The sequence below is a fragment of the Macaca nemestrina genome, chromosome 2 (genome assembly GCF_043159975.1).
Source record: "Macaca nemestrina isolate mMacNem1 chromosome 2, mMacNem.hap1, whole genome shotgun sequence".
NCBI lineage: Eukaryota > Metazoa > Chordata > Mammalia > Primates > Cercopithecidae > Macaca > Macaca nemestrina.
Genome location: NC_092126.1, coordinates 138,028,117 through 138,047,791, shown reverse-complemented (window position 1 = coordinate 138,047,791; position 19,675 = coordinate 138,028,117). Strand labels below are relative to the sequence as shown.

At 35.9% G+C, this 19,675-nt stretch overlaps 1 protein-coding gene across 4 annotated transcripts in view; it reads left to right on the top strand.

Moving 5' to 3' along the window:
- Positions 1–19,675, top strand: part of LOC105479595 (contactin 3) — a 340,287-nt gene that overhangs the window by 115,389 nt on the left and 205,223 nt on the right. For all 4 annotated transcript variants that reach the window (XM_011737617.3, XM_011737616.2, XM_011737618.3 and 1 more), the window contains exon 4: positions 8,118–8,293. In XM_011737617.3, the coding sequence (XP_011735919.2) occupies positions 8,118–8,293 (176 nt within the window). The remainder of the gene's footprint in view (positions 1–8,117; positions 8,294–19,675) is intronic.

Below are 19,675 nucleotides of genomic sequence, written 5' to 3'. Positions count from 1 at the left end.
ATAAGGGAAAACATCTGTAACACTCCTTGAAATAATATTTATTTATTTATTTATTTATTTATTTATTTATTTATTGAGACGGAGCCTTGCTCTGTCTCCCAGGCTGGAGTGCAGTGGCCGGATCTCGGCTCACTGCAAGCTCCGCCTCCCGGGTTTACTCCATTCTCCTGCCTCAGCCTCCCGAGTAGCTGGGACTACAGGCGCCCGCCACCTCGCCCAGCTAGTTTTTTTGTATTTTTTTAGTAGAGACGGGGTTTCACCATGTTAGCCAGGATGGTCTCGATCTCCTGACCTCGTGATCTGCCCGTCTTGGCCTCCCAAAGTGCTGGGATTACAGGCTTGAGCCACCGCGCCCGGCCTCCTTGAAATAATTTTAAGAGACTCCGTGATTGATATGAACCAGGTTAGAACCACGTAAAGTGAACAGTTGTTTTTAATCCCAATGTAGCTGTCTAATCTGTTTTATGTTTGTATGGATGTTCAAAATTTATCAATGAGGGAGAACTGGGAATCTATATCATAAAACACATTTTAAACATTCAATTTTTTTTAAAAAACAGCATCGCAACTTTAACTCATTTAGGTCTTTAGCAGTTGTTGCTGAAGTCTAAGTAGTTATTTTTGGATAAAGTATTGAATATGCAAATTCAGACATTCATTCTTTCAAAGGCTGCAATTATTCTCATCACTTCAGTAAACATATTAACAAACATTGCATTTGAACACAAACGCATTTGCTTATTAACTTGAAAGCTGCATCTAAAACCACAAATTGCTTCTGTGATTAAATTTCTGATTTTCCTGTCAAACCCCAAATCAAGTATTGCCTGTTGATTTAGTGTGGATGTATTTCCTAAACCCGAATCCCAGCCCCCCCAAATTTTAGTAAGTTATTTTGTTCTTTTCACATTGGTTTATGTTAAAGTTTAAAATGCAACGTTTGTTTTTCTCCAGAATATTGTTTGTATGTCCGTTGTCCAGACCAGATTTTGTGTGACACAATAGATATTCTGAAAGATAATAGCTTTATATAATCGACTGTAAGATGAATTCTATTTGGGGATCATTTTTTAAGCTACTTGAAGTCATTTTTTTTCAGTTTTGTTAGCCTCAATTTCAATTCGTGATATTGTCTAACCTTATTAGCAAGTTCAAATGGAAGACACAATTTAGAGCCTACTGCCTTAAATTATACCAATGATAAAATACATCTGTGTTTATATTCATTATTGTTATTCCATACTAGCGTGGTTTTGTGGAAAGGTTGTCATTGCTGATAATAACTAATATGTTAAATAATAATAACTAGTAAGATAAAGGAAAACAGTGATGCATTAATTCCCTATCTTTAAGATTGTTTATTGACAATAAAGATGACCACAGTCAGTGAAGACTATGTGGAGGTTAGTTATGGCTAGGATAGAGAATAGAATTAGATTGCTTTATTCAAGAAACTTCTACTAGTCCCTGTCATGTACAAAGTATGATGCCTGATGATAGAAATTCAACAGTGATTGAAATAGCCATTATCCAGCGGAGCTTACGTACTTTGAAAAGCTCCTTTTGACCCTTAGAATTTAGGCTTTTTTTACTGATTTAACTCATTATACAGATTTGTGTTTACACACACACACACACACAGAGAGACATTCATTTTCTTTCTCTCTCTCAAACATAGTTTGTTCTTTGTATTGGAAGGCAGTGATTTTTATACCCTCAGCCACTGATGTTTTAGTTTATTTCGTGAAAGTGACAATGAAAGTTTTTATCATTTAGGAGTAATAACTACCAGTTTTGAAATATCTCCTGTGTCAAGTGCATTATGCTTTCTATTCAAGAATCAAAAATTGTTGGCCTCAGGGCATAGCGCTGTTTTAAGGAAATTGTATTCAAATTCATTTATAGGTGGAAATCTGCCCTAGACTCCACCATTATATTTTATTAGGCTTGGTCCAATTCTCTCAGACACTACCTTTTCTAGCCAGTGTCCCTGTTGTGTGTAGAAAATGTAACTAAGATTTAAAAGAAGGGGATTGATCAAAGATACGCTCCCTTAAGTAGGCCAGTAACCCAGGACTTCTAATTCCAGTACCCCAAATATTTCTCTCTCATTATTGACTGAGACACAAGTTCACATAGAACCTTCACACAAACCAGTTTAAGAGGATGAGAGCTCATTGAGAATTACTAGATTTGTGAAATATGAGTAATAAATCATTTCTCACTTGTGATTCTAAAAGCAAATTCTAATTTGTATAGAATGAGTGTTTGAACACTGAAGGCTGACACTGAACGTATAGGATCATTCAAGAGTGTTACAACATGATGATTATGCAAAGGTGTTTAATCTTGTGACATTTACCACCAAGCTGAAGCTACAAGGCTAGTCTGCTTCTGGAGCACAATGTAAATGTTATATGATTGAAATGCTGGTATGTGTAGCCGTAAGAGACATGAGGTTGCCTTCTTTTGCTCCAGATCACTGCATTAAGCCTTTTGGAATGGGATTTGGGAATGCAAATATACTTTTATGAAGTTTTAAATAATTTTCATATTTCAAAAAGATTTCATTCTGATAGAGTTCCTGGTGAACTTTTAAATTCCTTGATAAAAGTAGAAATTTATAACTTGTACAAAGAATTATGAATATGCATAACCAAAAGGCAATGTTTACTACTAAAAGCTTCCCAAATTTATGACCTGAGTGTGCCATTTACCTCTCATACCTTACTACTGAGTGTTGTGTTCATAAAGCCCGGACAGTTGGATTAGTTTCCTGCAAAGAAAATGAGTCTAATTTGAAGATTTATTGGCCGCATACTTTGTAAAAGAAGGAGCTGAGCCTGCATATCCCTTCAGGTTTTTTTGTTTGTTTGCTTGCTTGTTTGTTTGAGACAGGATCTGGCTCTGTCTCCAACACTGGAGTGCAGTGGTGCCATCTCAGCTGGCGGCAAGCTCCATCTCCCAGGCTCAAGCCCTCTCATCCTAGTCTCCCGAGTAGTGGGGACTACAGGTGCATGCCATCACACCTGGCTAATTTTCACATTTTTTTTTGTAAAGATGGGGTTTTGCCATGTTGCCCAGGCTGGTCTCAAACTAGTGGCTTCAAGAGATCTGCCCAGCTTGACCTCCCAAAGTATTAGGATGACAGGCATGAGCCACTGTGCCTGGCCCTTAATATTCATCTCTTACATGAATGAAAATACTAGACATACTTAGAAGTCAGTCCCAAATATGAGTATTTTGCGTTAGTAACTTAGGTATACTATTTTGTTTCTTGGGATAAAATATTAATAACTGTTGGCAGCTTAGGCCCAGAGATTACTTGCACATTTCAGAGTTTAAACAAAGACAACCCTTTTGAATTCATATATTTTCAGCAAGAGGAAAAACAATCAATGTTTAATAAGATATTGAGAAATTTTATATAACCTGGGGTGAGCTCCATTTAATGATGACTAGTATTAGGCAGGAGAAAAATAATTATATTGCTTTGTTAAAATAAACATTCTTCTGGTTATGGCAAGTATAATTTAGCTCTAAAGAGTTTACTAACTCGAATGCACTAATACTTTGAGAACATATTTAAAAATTCAGGAACATATTTTAAAAATAATAGTCTTTGCCTTTTCACATAGTGAAATAATCTAGGGATTGTGTCTGTATGATGAATACCTAACTAAAGGAAGTGAGAAGCATTTGTGTGTAATGGAACAAATCTTTTCCATTTTGGTTCTTTAGTCAAAACTTAAGGATGATAGCTTTTACATCTTAGACACATAATGAAATAAAGAATATTCCAGCATATTTTATGGTTTCTTAAATCTTTCCAGCTATTAAATCCATAAGAATAAGTGCTTCTCCATATTTTATTTATCTTTAAAATTTTCCATACAGCCACTGTACCTTGATTATTATTCAGCTAGACACAAAAACACAATTTTCAAATGAAGCCATCAGGCATGCTTAGTCAGGCCATAAACATTCGAACTCCTGAGCTAAAAAGTGTTTTTTCCTAAAAAAACTGCTCTTTTTAGGTGAGGAAAACTCAAGTGCCCTTTGTCATGAGAGTCTTTCATTCAAAAGTGTTTGAACTTAACTGCATCTTTCCTGATTTGTGTTTAGAGGAGTTTGTCCTGCTGCAAGCATTTAGTCACTTGGTAACTGAGAAATCTCTTACAGCTTAAAAAATTAAACCCACCCACTTGTGATTTACTGTCAGATGTATTCTTTAAAAGTCAGTGTCAGTATATGTTCTCAGCCTACTTTTTGCTGACTTCTCAGGGCAGGTACCAATGTTGTCCAACCATAAGTGGAAGACACAGTCTGTTCCATGTAAAAGGAGAGGACTAAAAGCATTGAATCGAACATAGAACTAACATGTGCTAGGAATGGAACAAAAGAGAAGCAAAGGGGACAGATGGGTTTGCAGCCTTTGATGGGGCCTCCTCCCATACTAGCCATGACATTTGCCCGTTTGTTGAATGCCTACCCTGTGGAAGCACTGAGCTGAGAGCTTTGCATACATTGTCTGAATAAATTTGAAGAGCAATCCTATGGGATAGATGGCATTCTCTCCATTTTATATGTTGAAAGCTTAGGTTCAGGAGTGTTAGGTCATTTTCCATGGCCATGCGGTGGGTGTCAGGTGAGTCCAACTGATAAACCAATGAGCAGTTGTTACTGAATCCCATTTCTTTTCATTATACTGTTGCTTGAAAGGCATAGCTAAGGCCTGGGGATTAGGCAGAGGGGGTGGGGGTGGTAACAGAAACTAGGAAACTAGGGGAAAAAATATCTACAAAAATGTGAGCTTCAGGAAGTCAAGAACCTTTTACCACAACTTCAGAACATGGAAAATTGCCCAATATAGACACTTCATAAATGTTTTTTTGCTGACTGAGAAGAACGGAGGGAGGGAGGAAGAGAGGAAGAGAGGGAGAGAGGGAAGGAGGGAAGGAGGGAAGGAAGGAAGGAAGGAAGGAAGGAAGGAAGGAAGGAAGGAAGGAAGGAAGGAAGGAAGGAAGAGGGAGGGAAGGGCTTTCTAATCGGCTGTTGAATATGAAATAGGCTAAATTAAAAGTGAGCAGTTCTTTTCTGCTTGTGTCTACTGTAGGCAGTCCATGGTTACTTTTGGGGGATGGTCTAGATCAGTTTTTCTTAAACTTGAATATGCATATTAGACCCTGGGAAATCTTAAGATGCAGATTCTGACTCAGTAGATGTGGGGTATTGCCCTAGATTATGCATCTCCAACAGGCTCTCATGGGGTGCTGATGCTGGCTTGCAGACCATATTGTGTTTCAGAGTATTCACAAAGAGTGTGAATGGACACTTTTTCTTTATTTTACTTGCTTTTCTGAATTTCTGTGGTTCTAGGACTTGGGATGGAATAAGATGAAAGAAGGTTTATGAGTGCTCCCATTTCAAATTCAAACCTTAAGGTAGACCTAAAATCAAAATGAGATGTTCATGCAGATATGAAATTGACTTGGGAAGGATCATAAGAGAGTTACTTTACAAGTAAACCGAACAAAAACCAATAGCAGAAATCTGCCATAAATAAAAAAGATGTAGCTTTTTCTTTCTAATTTTGTTCCAGTTCAAAAGAGAAGAGTTGGAACCTCCAGTGTGTTCTCTTAATTTCATTTGGGTCTTCTTATTAAAATGTTGCTTTAAGACCTAAGGAGTTCGTATGTGAAGGAAAAAAGAAAAAGTGAGCAAGCCTTGAGTTTTAAAATTAGCAAATGATAAAATATCACTTTGAGCAGTATGGATTAAACTTATAAACTCACCCATTTTCTTTACTACTCAGTCATTAAAACTTCATTATGCATTATTTCTGATATAGAAAATGATATAGACATACAATAGGGCATAATGATGAACTTCCATATAATTACTTCTTAATTTAAGAACTAAAACTGCCGGGCGCGGTGGCTCAAGCCTGTAATCCCAGCACTTTGGGAGGCCGAGACGGGCGGATCACGAGGTCAGGAGATCGAGACCATCCTGGCTAACACGGTGAAACCCCGTCTCTACTAAAAATACAAGAAAATTAGCTGGGCAAGGTGGCGGGCGCCTGTAGTCCCAGCTACTCGGGAGGCTCAGGCAGGAGAATGGCGTGAACCCGGGGAGGCGGAGCTTGCAGTGAGCCGAGATCGCGCCACTGCACTCCAGCCTGGGGCACAGAGCAAGACTCCGTCTCAAAAAAAAAAAAAAAAAAAAAAAAAAAAAAAAAAAAAAAAAAAAGAACTAAAACCAAAAAAGCTAAATTTCCCAGTGTAGGCCCCCTAAACACATCCTACTATCTCTCTGTGAGAGCTTTAAAATACCTTACAGTTGAAGTTTGTGGCCGGCCACGGTGACTCACGCCTGTAATCCCAGCACTTTGAAAGGCCGAGGCAGATGGATCACAAGGTCAGGAGGTTGAGACCATTCTGGCTAACACAGTGAAACCCTGTCTTTACTAAAAATGCAAAAAAATTAGCCGGGCCTAGTGGTGGGTGCCTGTAGTCCCAGCTACTCGGGAGGCTGAGGCAGGAGAATTGCGTGAACTCGGGAGGCAGAGCTTGCAGTGAACTGAGATTGTGCCACTACACTCCAGCCTGGGCGACAGAGCGAGACTCTGTTCTCAAAAAAAAAAAAAAAAGTTGAGATTTATAATTTTCATACTTTTAAAAATATACTTAGTACATAATTAATAACAAATTAAATATTATTGTATTATACAGTATAATTATATATAAAATATAACATATAATGATTATATATTAAAATGTATTATACATTTTAATGTAGTAAGTAGATTTTAAAAGGTCTGAAAATTATAAACCTCAACTGTGTTTTAAAACTTCACATAAATCGTATCTAACTGAATGTTTTAATTTACCTTTTTATGCACCATTGCTTGAGTCATCCCTGTTTATAAAAGTGGCCCATTTTCACAATTGTATAATATTCCATTTAACTTTATGCACTTCTATTTGAGACGATGTTCACATTTCATCTCTTTGTATGTTTTCACAAAATATGTGCAGGTTAAATATTTTATGTTTTAAATCAACAATTTAGAGATGTCCCATATCACTGAAGAACTCTGAGCTGGAATTCAAGTAGGTGCGACTCCTGATCCCACCAATTAATAGTTTTGGGGACAGTTGTCAACTCACACAGTTGCTTTATTAAAATCATTATCTATCGAATAGGCATATTTTTCATTTTTGGTAAATTATTATAAAGAATAATTGATATGACCATGGTTATAATATGCTACAATTTACAGAACTGATGGCAGTGTAATTTCATTATAAAAATTGGGCCATCTAGGAGGTGGGTGCCCTGTTTTTTACAGTAATGTGTTCTTGAGATTGTGGGATATGAGTGAGTATTTAAAGGTGAAGTCCCGTGATACTTCAAGCATACTTACTGTTTAAAAACTTTCAGCTTAAAAACTCTTATTTAAAATCCAGCTTCTCCCTTCGTTTATCTTTAGGCTTCTCATTGATAAATATGGCTCTGGGGTGAGTGCCTTTACTTTTTCCGACCCCCTAGGTGGTGTTTATGGTCTTTTACCACAGTGTACCATTTTGTAAATAGCACTGTGATGGCTTAGAAAAGTGGAGAATGCCTCGGGGACAGGTATTTACCCAGACAAATTGAAATGGATAGTTGAGCACTTACCCAATTAATTTATTAAATGTGCTCAGTCAATCTGGATAAATCAAAGAAATGTGCTGTTGTCTTCCTTCATTGTCAGCAGGAGCTTGGCCTAAAGTATCTGAGATAATTACCTCAACTTTCTAATTCGTCTTTGCCTTTGCAGACCTAGCCTAACTTTTCCCCTAGTGAGCAAACAAAATCATTCCCATCTCCTAAGAAACGTTTAAAACCCTTTAACTTATAGATGCTACTCTGTTGTACTTTCTACTGTGCTTTAACTTTTTGTTTCTGATACATACTTGGCCATATTTGATCTTCAGTTATGTAACACTTGAATAATATATGTATCACTTTTTACTTATATGAGGGATAATGTTTAAAGTAGATTTTATAATGGAGAGCCCTCTTTTAAGTTAAAAATACTAAGGGGGGAAACCTTGATATTTGTTTTACAGATGGCAACTGAATGGAAGTGATATTGATACGAGTATGGAACATCGTTATAAGTTGAATGGAGGAAATCTTGTGGTTATTAACCCCAACAGAAATTGGGATACAGGAACTTACCAATGTTTTGCAACAAATTCACTTGGAACAATTGTCAGCAGAGAAGCCAAGCTTCAGTTTGCCTGTAAGTTTATGTTCACATGTCTAGCAAATCCAACATTAGAAAATAGGTAACTTAATTTGTGTAGTTGTTTTGGATTTCAGAAATGACACGTGGATTTTATTAATTCAATAAATAGGCTGAGAAGGCGATTCAGTGTGATTTTTGGACACTTTGTAGTGTTCAAATCAGAACTTAAAGTGTGTGTGTGTGTGTGTATGTATATGCAGGTGTACATGTGTGCATGTAGGGGTGTGTGTGTGTGTGTGTGTTCTGTTTTAGTATTTCACAAGGATTCTGTTTAGGGAACAGAGAAGAATTCAGTTGAGGATATTTTTATTAAGCAGCTACTGTGCGCATTGTACTGTGGAAAAAATGTGAAAGAATTGTCAGATATGGCCCTTGCTTTGGAAGAACATTTAGAAAATTCCATCTGATAAACCTGAAAATATTAAAGAACAAAGACTGTGAGAACAAGAAGAAATTAACATATGTGGTGACATGTTGTTGACTCCTCTGGGGTCTTGTCACAGATGACCTCACAGATTACCCTCAGCACAGCTCCCACTGAGGCCTGGGCTCTAGAAACCTTTTAACCAAATAACCATGTTATTTGGACCTGGGTGGACACATAGCTCAACCTGAGAAAGTCACATGCTTTCTCTAGACAATTTGGACTTGGACCCACAGGCCCAATTTATATTTTATCTTTGCTTATTTTCTCTCTTTTTTTTTTTTTTGTTTCTTTTCACTAGTCTCTCTATATTTTAGCTGTGTATTTTGTATATAATGCAAAGCATGATTACCTTGGTTCTAAGATTTCTTTTAGTTATTTACACCTAATAATTCTGAAATTGCAAAGCATGTGTTCTTATAATGAGATAGTATTCTTTCTGTTTTCCCCATAAAGTTTTTATTAAATTAATGATGGGTCATTTAATGCATGGCCTATTCTTTTGCTTTCTATTTTAATAATGGCAAGGGTTGACTTTGCTTGTGCCATTATATTCTGTGTGTTCTGTTTTTCATATTTATTTGTTCTTTCCTTTGTTTTATCTTTATTTTTGTTCTGCAGGCAAAATATTTTTTACTTGTATCTTCCCTGCATATTTTGAAAGCTATATGTGATGTTTATATTATACAACTAGTTACCCATAAGTTTACTAAACCACTTTGTATGTATTTCTCTAATAGCCAGAATTTATTTTTTGAAAGCTTCTCCATTGTAAACAAAGAGTTTAGCTTCCTTTTTCCTCTTGCGCTATGTTTTGCAGTCTTAGTGCAATTTCCATGGTTATTGATTTAAATTATGCTATTTTAATGTATACAGAAATGTGTATATATATGTTTGTATATGTATAAATATATATGTATTAGTCTTCTCATAGATAATTGTGTATGTGCATATAGTTGTTAACCAGAATTTTGCCAAAATCTATGATGTATCTATGTTTTACCTGGCGTTAGTGCCAACTACCAGACCTCTTCTTATTTTTATATTCTAATTTTTTAAAATTTCTCAATAAATTTTAAAATATTTGTAACATTTACTATGTTACATTAAGAAAATTCAAGTATGTTTCATGCTTTTTCTTTTTAAGGAATGTCATCATATTCCCTTAAATGTAAGGACATCATTTGGTTGATAATGAATGTTGAGTCTTGGAGCTGTTTAACAGAGAATTCCAAGTGTTTTGCTCTGTTGTCTTCTGAAATTAGTGCTACTGAAGAGAGGAAGGTGGCCAGGCTAATTTCTGGCTTTGGGGAGCTTACCATCACCCCTTGTATTTTGGGGTTCACTTGGTTGTATATAGGAGGATTATTTTTTCTTCCTCTTTTTGGTTTAAAACATACAGATTTCCAGCATATAGCTAAGTTTAGGTTATTTTAATTTACTTTGCTTAGAACTTGAAAAATTCTTTTTTTGTACTTATACATTTTGTATACAGTCCAGGAGAGTTTCCTTTTATATATTTTAGCTTTATGTTCAATTTATATTTTCAAATGGCATGATCATTTATGTTGAATTTCTTTTTTTGTGTCCCATTCTTTGAAATTCTTTTCATCTCAGACTGTTCTTTCCTATGACTTCCTGTTCCTGATTCATAGGTACCACATCTTTTTGTATTCTTTTGAAGGTACAGTCAGTTTTCTGAATTGCAATTTTAGCTCTTAGAGGCAGGGTTTCCTCCACCGCTTCCATTTGGTGTTTCCATTTTTATGCTTAAGTATGTTCAATAGGTCCTAAAACAAATCATGTCTAAACTCAGTCTTTGTCTACAAGATGGTGTTGGTGGACTACCCAGGCCCTGCAGTCTTTGCCCTGTGAAAAGTGGGAATGAGCAATTCCCAGCCTAATTCCTTGTTTCTAGGAGTCATTCCTCTTATAAAGTGATACATACGTTCCTCTAGTGATGTTTTTCTACTATTGTTTCTTCATTTCATACCTGATAACATATGAAGAAATATAATTAACTTACAGGTATTTCCTCGGTCAGCCCCTCTTGAAAAGTATGACTTGTATGAGGAAAAAAAAAGTATGACTTAGTGTATGAGAAAATACCTCTAAAATTATCTTGCACCTCTTGCGGTCTGCCCTAATTCCTGGCCAGCACTTTATAGAGGCAGAGTGGGGTGAAGTTGTTGAATGAGGGATGGGATTTTACTCTACTTAGGAGCTAATAAGCTAATCTGTTACTGTTTCATGGATGCTGGAAGAAGACATGAGACTACCAGGTCAGTGACTAAGGACTTTATTATTCTTAGAACATAAAGCCTCAGTAGGTATAGCATGTTTGATTGAGTTCCCCTTAACTCCAAGTCCCACAGAGAGATGCAATAAGGCTAGAGTAGATACTGCACCCATCTGTGAGAAACATTGGGCTTAGAAAATCCATCTCTTTTACAGCAAACAGTAAGCAAGCCAGGTCCTTGTCCTAGAGGGAGACATTACCTTATCCCTCCAGGTTACTTTTTGCAAACACATCCCTGAGATGAGGACATGACAATGAGCAGTTAGACCATTCATTCCTTCTTGGCACACCCAGCAAAAACTTGCAAGAGAGCCCAGAGCACATGGCAGGTTGCCTCTCCCAACAGAAATTATTCATTTTTTTTGTTTGGTACTGTCCTTGAGTTTCTGAGTTGGGGTGCATCATGTGAAGATACATAAGGTGAGTGAAGTACAAACTATTTTCCTACTTTTATTATAATTCTCCCTTTCATAAAGCAAACCTAAGATGTAACATTGAATACCTTGGGTTTCCCCTCAGTCTGTCCCCCTTTGCTTTACAAGTTTCATTTATTCCCCATATATTGACATTTAATTGCTTAGCTGTGTTGCTGTACAGTGAAATTATATTTTTTGTTTTATTCGGCACTTTTGGTGTTTTTCTAAGTGTTTTATTTGGAAGTTAAACAAGAACAACATTGGGTATTCCTCACCTGACACCACAATGGACTGGAAAGATAAAAAATGTGTTTTAATATTCATGTGGTTGGGACATAGATTTCTGATAAAGAAACCAAAGAAGACGGCAAAAGAAGTAGAAGATATTTAATACATCAGTAATTCCAAATTATTAGCTACAGTAGAACATGCTTTAACTTCATAGCCTTGAAGAAAAAGTAATACGCTAACTGAAGGAAGAGATTAGAATGGAGACCCTTGTATTGTATTAGTAGGATGCTCATGACTTCGGAGGAATCTTAACTGTCTTTGCTGCAGGCAAATGGATGTTCAAGTGCTGTCATTGAAAAATGTTCTCTCTAATTGTTCAATTTAGCTGTGTCTCCTCTCTTGACTATGTTGTATTTTATATAATTAGCTGTAACTTCTTTGTTTCTCTTAGCTGTGGAGAAAGTACTTCTGTGTCCTTCATGGATAAATGAGTAAATGAAAATATGGTTGATGCTCCACTTTTAACACTAGTGAAAAACTAAAGAAATTGTATCTTAATTTTCCAGTTGCTTGAAAATAGTGGTTGTGATCAAATGAAAGTGAAAAGGCCATACATCTGATATGTTTACCCTAGATTTTATAGATTCCCTTTACCAGATAATTATCAGCTAGTTTAGTTTTTATAATGAATTATTTATTATTTTAAATTATTTTCTTAGTTTTACTGGGATAGTGGTGCTGTCTTTCTCCTTTATTCTGTTAATATGGTGAACATTTATTAGTATTAAGTGACCTTCTGTTCCTGGGTTAGTTTCAACTTGGTGTTTATGCAATTTTAAAAACTACTTCGATGTTAGCTGTTTGCTGATATTTTCTGTAGTACTTTTGCCTATTTATCCTTTTCTGGCTATCCTTTTTTGGCTTTGCTTTCAAAGTTATTTTCACCTCTAAAAGTGACCTGGATATTATTCCTTATTTTTTCTATTCACTTGAAAACGTTGAGAAATAGTGGAATTATCTTTTCCTTGAAAAAGAAGTATAACTTAGGCTTGGAGTTTCCTTTGATGAAACGTTTTAACTATTGGTTGAATGTATTGAGTACTTATAGGACTAATCATACTATTTCTTTGTGATAAGTTATATTTTTTCCAGGAATTTTATCCATTTCATTTATGTTTTCTAATATATTGGTAAAAATGTTTCAAATGTTTTAAATATATTTTTCTCATTTATGCTTTATCTAGACATATATTTAATGTTCCTTTATAAATATCATCTTGGTACAGTTTTAAAATATAATTTGTTAGAATTTGATGTTATTATTCCTCATTTTCAAATTTCTACACTCTATTGCATTCATTTTTCTCTTATCTTTATTGTTCTTCCAAAGTTCTGATATTTTTTATAATTCTTTTCTAATTATTTAACTTGTATGGTTAACTTATTGTTTTCTGTACTTTATTCTCTTCTGATATAAATTTATATGGTTTTAAATTTCTCTGAAAGTACAGTTTTAGCTGTATTCAAAGATTAGACATACAGCATATTTGTTATGTTTCAGTTCAGTGAATGTTATAATTTCATTATGATTTTCTTTGATTTATGAGTTATGAGATGTGACATGTATTTTAAATTTCCAAACGTAGAGTTTTACAGTCATCTTTTGATACTGATTTCTAACGTAGTAGCCCATTGACCAGGCAATGGACTATAAGATATTAATTCTTGGAAATTGTTGATATTTTTTCTGTGGCCAACGTATGATTAGTTTTTTATAAATGATTCATATGTCCTTGAAAAAAGAAAGGATATTCTCTTAATACTGGGTATGGTGTTCTCCATATGTTCATTGGGTTAAACTTGTTAATTATGTTGCTCAAATCACCTGTATCATTACTGATGCCTAATCTATCATTTTTCTTTCACATTGATGGTGGCTTTTTTAGTTTCTCCTGGTATATCTATTTAAACTGTATGTATTTGTGTCTAAAAATTTAGAATGACTGTATTTTTTGTCAACAAGTGGTGACACTGTCTTTAATAGAGCATCTTGCCTTCTAGTTTATATGGCAATATATTAATATTGTTATATTAATACAGTCTGATTGTTATGTTCTTTTTTTCTTTCTTCCTTTCACGTGGGTTGGTTGAATTGCCTTCTCCCTCAAACGCATTGGATGTTATACATTCTACTTATTTTCTTATAGTAACTGTCCTAGAAATTTTTGTATCTATGTTTAACAAAGTCTAAAGTTAACCAATATCTCCAACAATGAGGATTATAATGTTTTAAACAGTACAGCCCACCTCCAGAATCTTATACTATTTTTGGTGAATATTTTTTGTTGAATTTTTAACCCTGTGAATTAGACAATACTGCTAATGTTCCAATTATCTTCTAGTTTTTCTTCTATATCAGAAATAATATGAGCATGTGCAAATGTCTCCTTTTTTATTTTTAAGGAAAACATCAAGCTTTTATGCCTATTTTCTCTATTTTTCCTTTTTAGAAGAAACTACTTTCAAGATTTTGACTCTCTTTTGGTATTTATCTAAATTTTTGTGAATAACTTGCTTATATTGCAACTTACTGATTTTTTTTTTTTAGTTTTAAGTATTACTGTTGACCATTAACTATGCCAACTGATGCTACAACACTCTCCTACCACCACCTTACCACCACAGCAATATGATGTTGCATTATTATGAGGCTTACAAAAACATTAATTTTTAAGCTATAATTCTCACAAAATACAAAAAGAAAAATAGTCAAATGCACTATTTTCACTGAATGTGCCACAACTGGATAGAGTCCCCGGTGATCACAAGACAGTTTCCCAAACAAGCCCACATCCAAGACTTCACAGAGGATAAAAATTTTAGCCTACCTGTGTTTGAAACTGGAAGATGGGAAGAAGACTCTAGAAGATTGGAACCAGTTTCCTGTTGATTCATATTTGAGTAAGCATCAGCTTAGGCCATGTTGTTACAGGATTTTATTGGGCCATAATTTCAGTTAGGCCGATATTCAGTGTTTACATTACTGTAACTTTGTAAACGATATCCAGAGATGAGTTTTACAGCAAACAATAATTCTGATCATTTTTTCCTTTCATGAATGATTTTTCTTTTTCTAGTAGTAGTCTTGTTACATTATTTTACTTCTTGATTTTCTACAGTCTCATACTTAAGTCAACCAAAATTTTGGCCAAATTTTTGGATGTCCTCTCAGATAGTGAGATGTAATCAGATACTCTGTACGTTTTATCTTCTTGGCAATTATATCCTAGAGCCATTGGAGTGCTCCAATTGGATTGGTTTTCCTGTATATCAGGAACAAAATTGTCTTTCTGGGATCTCCCTTCACCATCACTCACTCTAATGATCCCCTACAAATCTCTGCTATGTCCACCTCCTGACACCCACATTCCACATCATCTTTTTTCTTAGTGTTCATTGTTTTAGGGTTTCATGTCCTCCATGTCCTAAAAAGGGATGCATGGTGTTTTTTATTGTTCTAGAACATGTATTCTAAAAATTAGTATACTGGCATACTCAATCGAGAGACTTGGCTCAACTTAGTGTGAATAATATGTTACAAATCTTTTTCTTTCAGAATGTTGAAGATTTGCTAACTAGCTTGCAGTGCTGCTGTTGTGAAATCTGATGACATTTTGATTTGTAATATCTTGTATAGAGAGGCCTGTTTTTCTCTAGGGAAGCTTCTAGGTCTTCTCTTTGCCTCTAGTTTTTCATTATGGCAAAAAACACAGTTACTTTTGCACCAACCTAATCAAATTCCACAATGACTTGATTTGTTATGGGTCGATTTTATTTCACATCTTGGTTACTCTGTAGGTCCTTGTAGTTTCAAAACATGAGTCTTTTAATTATGGGAGATGTTATGATTTGCTGTCTTTAGTTTTCTCTGTTTTCTATTTCACACATATTATTGCTTGCATCTTGAACCACCTGGAATAGATTGTTTCTCTCAACCCTTCCTCCCTCCCCCAGACTTTTATCTCTATTCTTGATAGGCTACTTTAGTCCTTTCTTTTAACACTTCTATTGAGTTTTTAATATCCACCATAATATTTTTTACAATTTAAGAGACTTTTATATTTGAAATTTCCTTTCTATAGCATATTCTAGTGTAATAGTTATAATAGCTTCTCATATCCACATCAAGATATGAATGATGGTTATTTGCTTTTATGTTTTCTTCCCTCATAGGAACTGTTTTATCCAGGTTGTTTCGTTTCAGTTTTGTGTTGGTTTGTTTCTCTCTTTCAAGTGAGAAACCTTTTTGCAGCTATCTGGTTATATTTGGTTGTTGGCACAAACTTAGGAGTGTGGAACTAAAAACCTAATGGAAACTTATATGTGCCTGAGCAGAGTTTGTCATCAGGAGGGTCACTGTAGTGTCGCTCATCTCACTGGGCTCACCTCATTATTACCTCTTTCTTTTTGAGAAAGCCAGATTCCTCAGAGGGGAAAGAAATTCCTTGAGGGCCAGAACCTCCACTGGCTTCTGGGAGCTAAGCAGAAAAGAGACCTTGGGGATTGCAGAATCCAGTGTGCATAGATGCATTTAATATACCTTACAAGACCCTCCATAAAACATCACCTCCAGTTCAGACAGCCTCTCCTTACCCCTTTTTGAGAATAAGCCTCTTCTCTTCTGGTGTGGAGGAGGGCACTCACCTGGCTATGTGACGGGACAGAGAATCTGGATTCGTAACTGCAGCTTCAAATTCTTACCTTCCCATTGTCGTATTTCATTTCCTGTTCCAGATGTGCCTGCTACTCCCAATCCTAAGCCATTGAGGATTCTGCGCACACATCAATCACTTCTATGCTTTGCTCACTAAGAGCTTAAAAGTCATCTTTCTCCATGATGCCAAACCATTTAATATCATCACGCCTGTTTTCTAACATTTATAGTTGTAATTTGTTCTTCTATTGTCCTGTCTTTGTGGGCTTATGCCTTTATAGACTGTCTCTTACCTAATACTAAGTCCTAGTTTGGAAATATTTCAGGACTAAGAGAGAAATGACTTGTGTGTTTCCCCTAGATCCTTATTATTATTTCACATAATTGATGTTTAGCTTTACCCCTGTGTTTACTGTTTCCCTTGCACCCCTCCTTGCATCTGGAAGCATTTTCCTTCTTTGAGATCTGTATTTTTTAAATTTTTTTAAATGTTTAATTGTTGTGGGTACATAGTAGGTGTATATATTCATGGGGTATATGAGACATTTTGATACATGTAATGTGTAATAATCATATCATGGAGAATGGGGTATTCCCCCACCCCAGCATTTATCCTTCATGTTATAAACCATCCAATTACACTCTTTCAGTTATTTTAAAATGTGCAATTAGGTTATTATTGACTATAGTCACCCTGTTGTGCTATCAAATAGCACATCTTATTCTTTCTCTTTTTTTTTTTTCGACCGGAGTCTGGCTCTGTCGCCCAGGCTGGAGTGCAGTGGCCGGATCTCAGCTCACTACAAGCTCCGCCTCCCGGGTTCACGCCATTCTCCTGCCTCAGCCTCCCCAGTAGCTGGGACTACAGGCGCCGCCACCATGCCCGGCTAATTTTTTTTTTTTTTTTTTTTTTTTAGTAGAGACGGGGTTTCACCGTGTTGGCCAGGATGGTCTCGATCTCCTGACCTCGTGATCCGCCCGTCTCGGCCTCCCAAAGTGCTGGGATTACAGGCATGACCCACCTCCTGGCAGTCTTTCTAACTCTTTTTATTGCACCCATTAACCATTCCCACCTCCCCAACCACCCCTAATCCCCCACTACCCTTCCCAGCCTCTAGTAATCATCCTTCTATAAGCCCACGAGTTTTTATTTTTAGATCCCACAAATAATATGCAATGTTTGTCTTTCTGTGCCTGGCTTACTTCACTCAACATAATTACGGAATCTGTATCTTTTAGAAATGCTTTTTACTGAGTTCCTCTTGCTGGTCAGTACTGTTTTATTTTTCATCTCTTTTCCTCTTTGGTATTAAAGTGTGTTTATTTTGCCCTCATTCGCCAAAAAATAATTTTGCAGTAAAGTGTATTGTTCAAGGCACAGACACAGTAGCTTACTTTCTGGGCTTGAAGCTTATGTCCATCATTTAGCAGCCATGTGACTTTGGGCAGATTCTACACCTCTAAGGTTCTTCTTCTGTATGGCCAGGATAATAAAATTTATCTCAGCAGGTGTGAGGATTAAGTGAGCTAATATATGTCAAGCACCTGGAACACTACCTAGCACATAATGCATGCTATTATCATTTTGATACAATTCTAGAGAGTAATTCTTGGGATGCATGTCTTACAGAAACTCTGGAAAATTCCCAGCCATATCTATGTCTTCCACTTTTGCTTATCCCCCATGCCTATCCTTTGCTCCTCCTGGTTTTCCTTTTGAAGGTATTTTGAATCTTATTATCTCTTCCATCTCTTTTTACCTCTCTTTCATATTTTCCATTCTGTGTCTCTTTGTGTTCTTCCATGTTAACTGCTTAGCTCTAACCTATACTATATTAATTCTTCCATCATCTATGCCTAATTAGTCATTAAGCTACCCTTTGAGGTTTTAATTTTAATGATGATATTTTCCATGTCAAGACATTCCATCTGGTTCTTTTTCATGTGTTTCTGTTCTTTATTCAGAATATCATTATTTTCTAATTATTTGACCCCCCCCCATTTTCCTTCGTTACTTTGTTTAAGTCTAAAGTTTATAGGTATTCATTCATAGTGTTGTTCTGTTAGATCAGAATATTGCAAATGCTAGCCTGTGATTTGTTGATCTGATGACTCTTGTTGTAGTGAATATTTTTTTCTTTTTAAATTTTTGATGCGAATATGATCTTTAGCAGAGTTTCTGCCTACCTGTACAAACATGTGATTCTTGTTAGCCTCGGTTTAAGTAGTGTCCTTACCTAGCAGCTGTTATTGCTGCTGCCAGGAACCTCAGGGCTATACCAATGTGGAAACTGTCTTACGTTAGTATATTTGCTTGATGTAGCCCACCATGATAGTCAATTTTCATTACTCACGGTAGTCATGTTCTATAAAGTCACTGCTAATACTGAATTAATGGATACTGAACTATTGCTTCTAAGGGAAATAAAGGATCAGGTTACTGTGAGCCTCTCAACATTTTCCTCAATCAAACAATGTCTCACCTTGTTTTGTGTGTGTTTCTCTTTAAAGACACCTTATATATTGTTGCTTCATTAACATTGAACTCATGACCAACCTCACTATAACTCATACCTGAATGAAGCTTAGCTAACACCTATATTTTCTCCATAGGGCACATCACAAACTTCTTTCACATAGAAACACTAGCCTGCATTTCAGTACTATACCTGGGGGCCATTTTAAACAGCAAGATCACCAAACACAGTGCAAACGTGAAAAATGTGGCACAAAACGTATGGTAAAAAGGACATTTGTTTGTAACGAGAGCTGAAACAAGAAGGCAGAATGTCACTTTGGTCAGCTTCAGCTGGGAATGTGCATATGAGGAAACCCCACATTTTCACCACTCTGCACGTGCCTGTGAATGACCTTAAAAGTGCTGCACATACTGATTTTGGGGTCACAAATAAGTTTTAGTGACTTGGTGTATTTTCACATATGAAATCCATGAAGAAGAAAAATCGACTGCATATTGCATAAATATGAAACCTCAAACCATGTGAGATATAGGTCCAGCAGATTGAATTTTTGGTTGAAATAATACTCATTTCCACCATTCCTTCTATCTGTATTACACCCAACTTCAATGAGAAAGAGATGAACGAATTAATTTTCTAGTCCTTTGCCTGGGTTTAACCATAAGTACAGCCTTGCAGCGATACAGGATGTGTGCAAAACGTTTTATTTCTAAATGGCAATTCTCTAGGCTTAAGATCTTATCTCTTCTTTCCACATGGGCAACTGAACCTAAGCAACCAGGTTACCAAATTAATCCTGTCATCCTCCATGC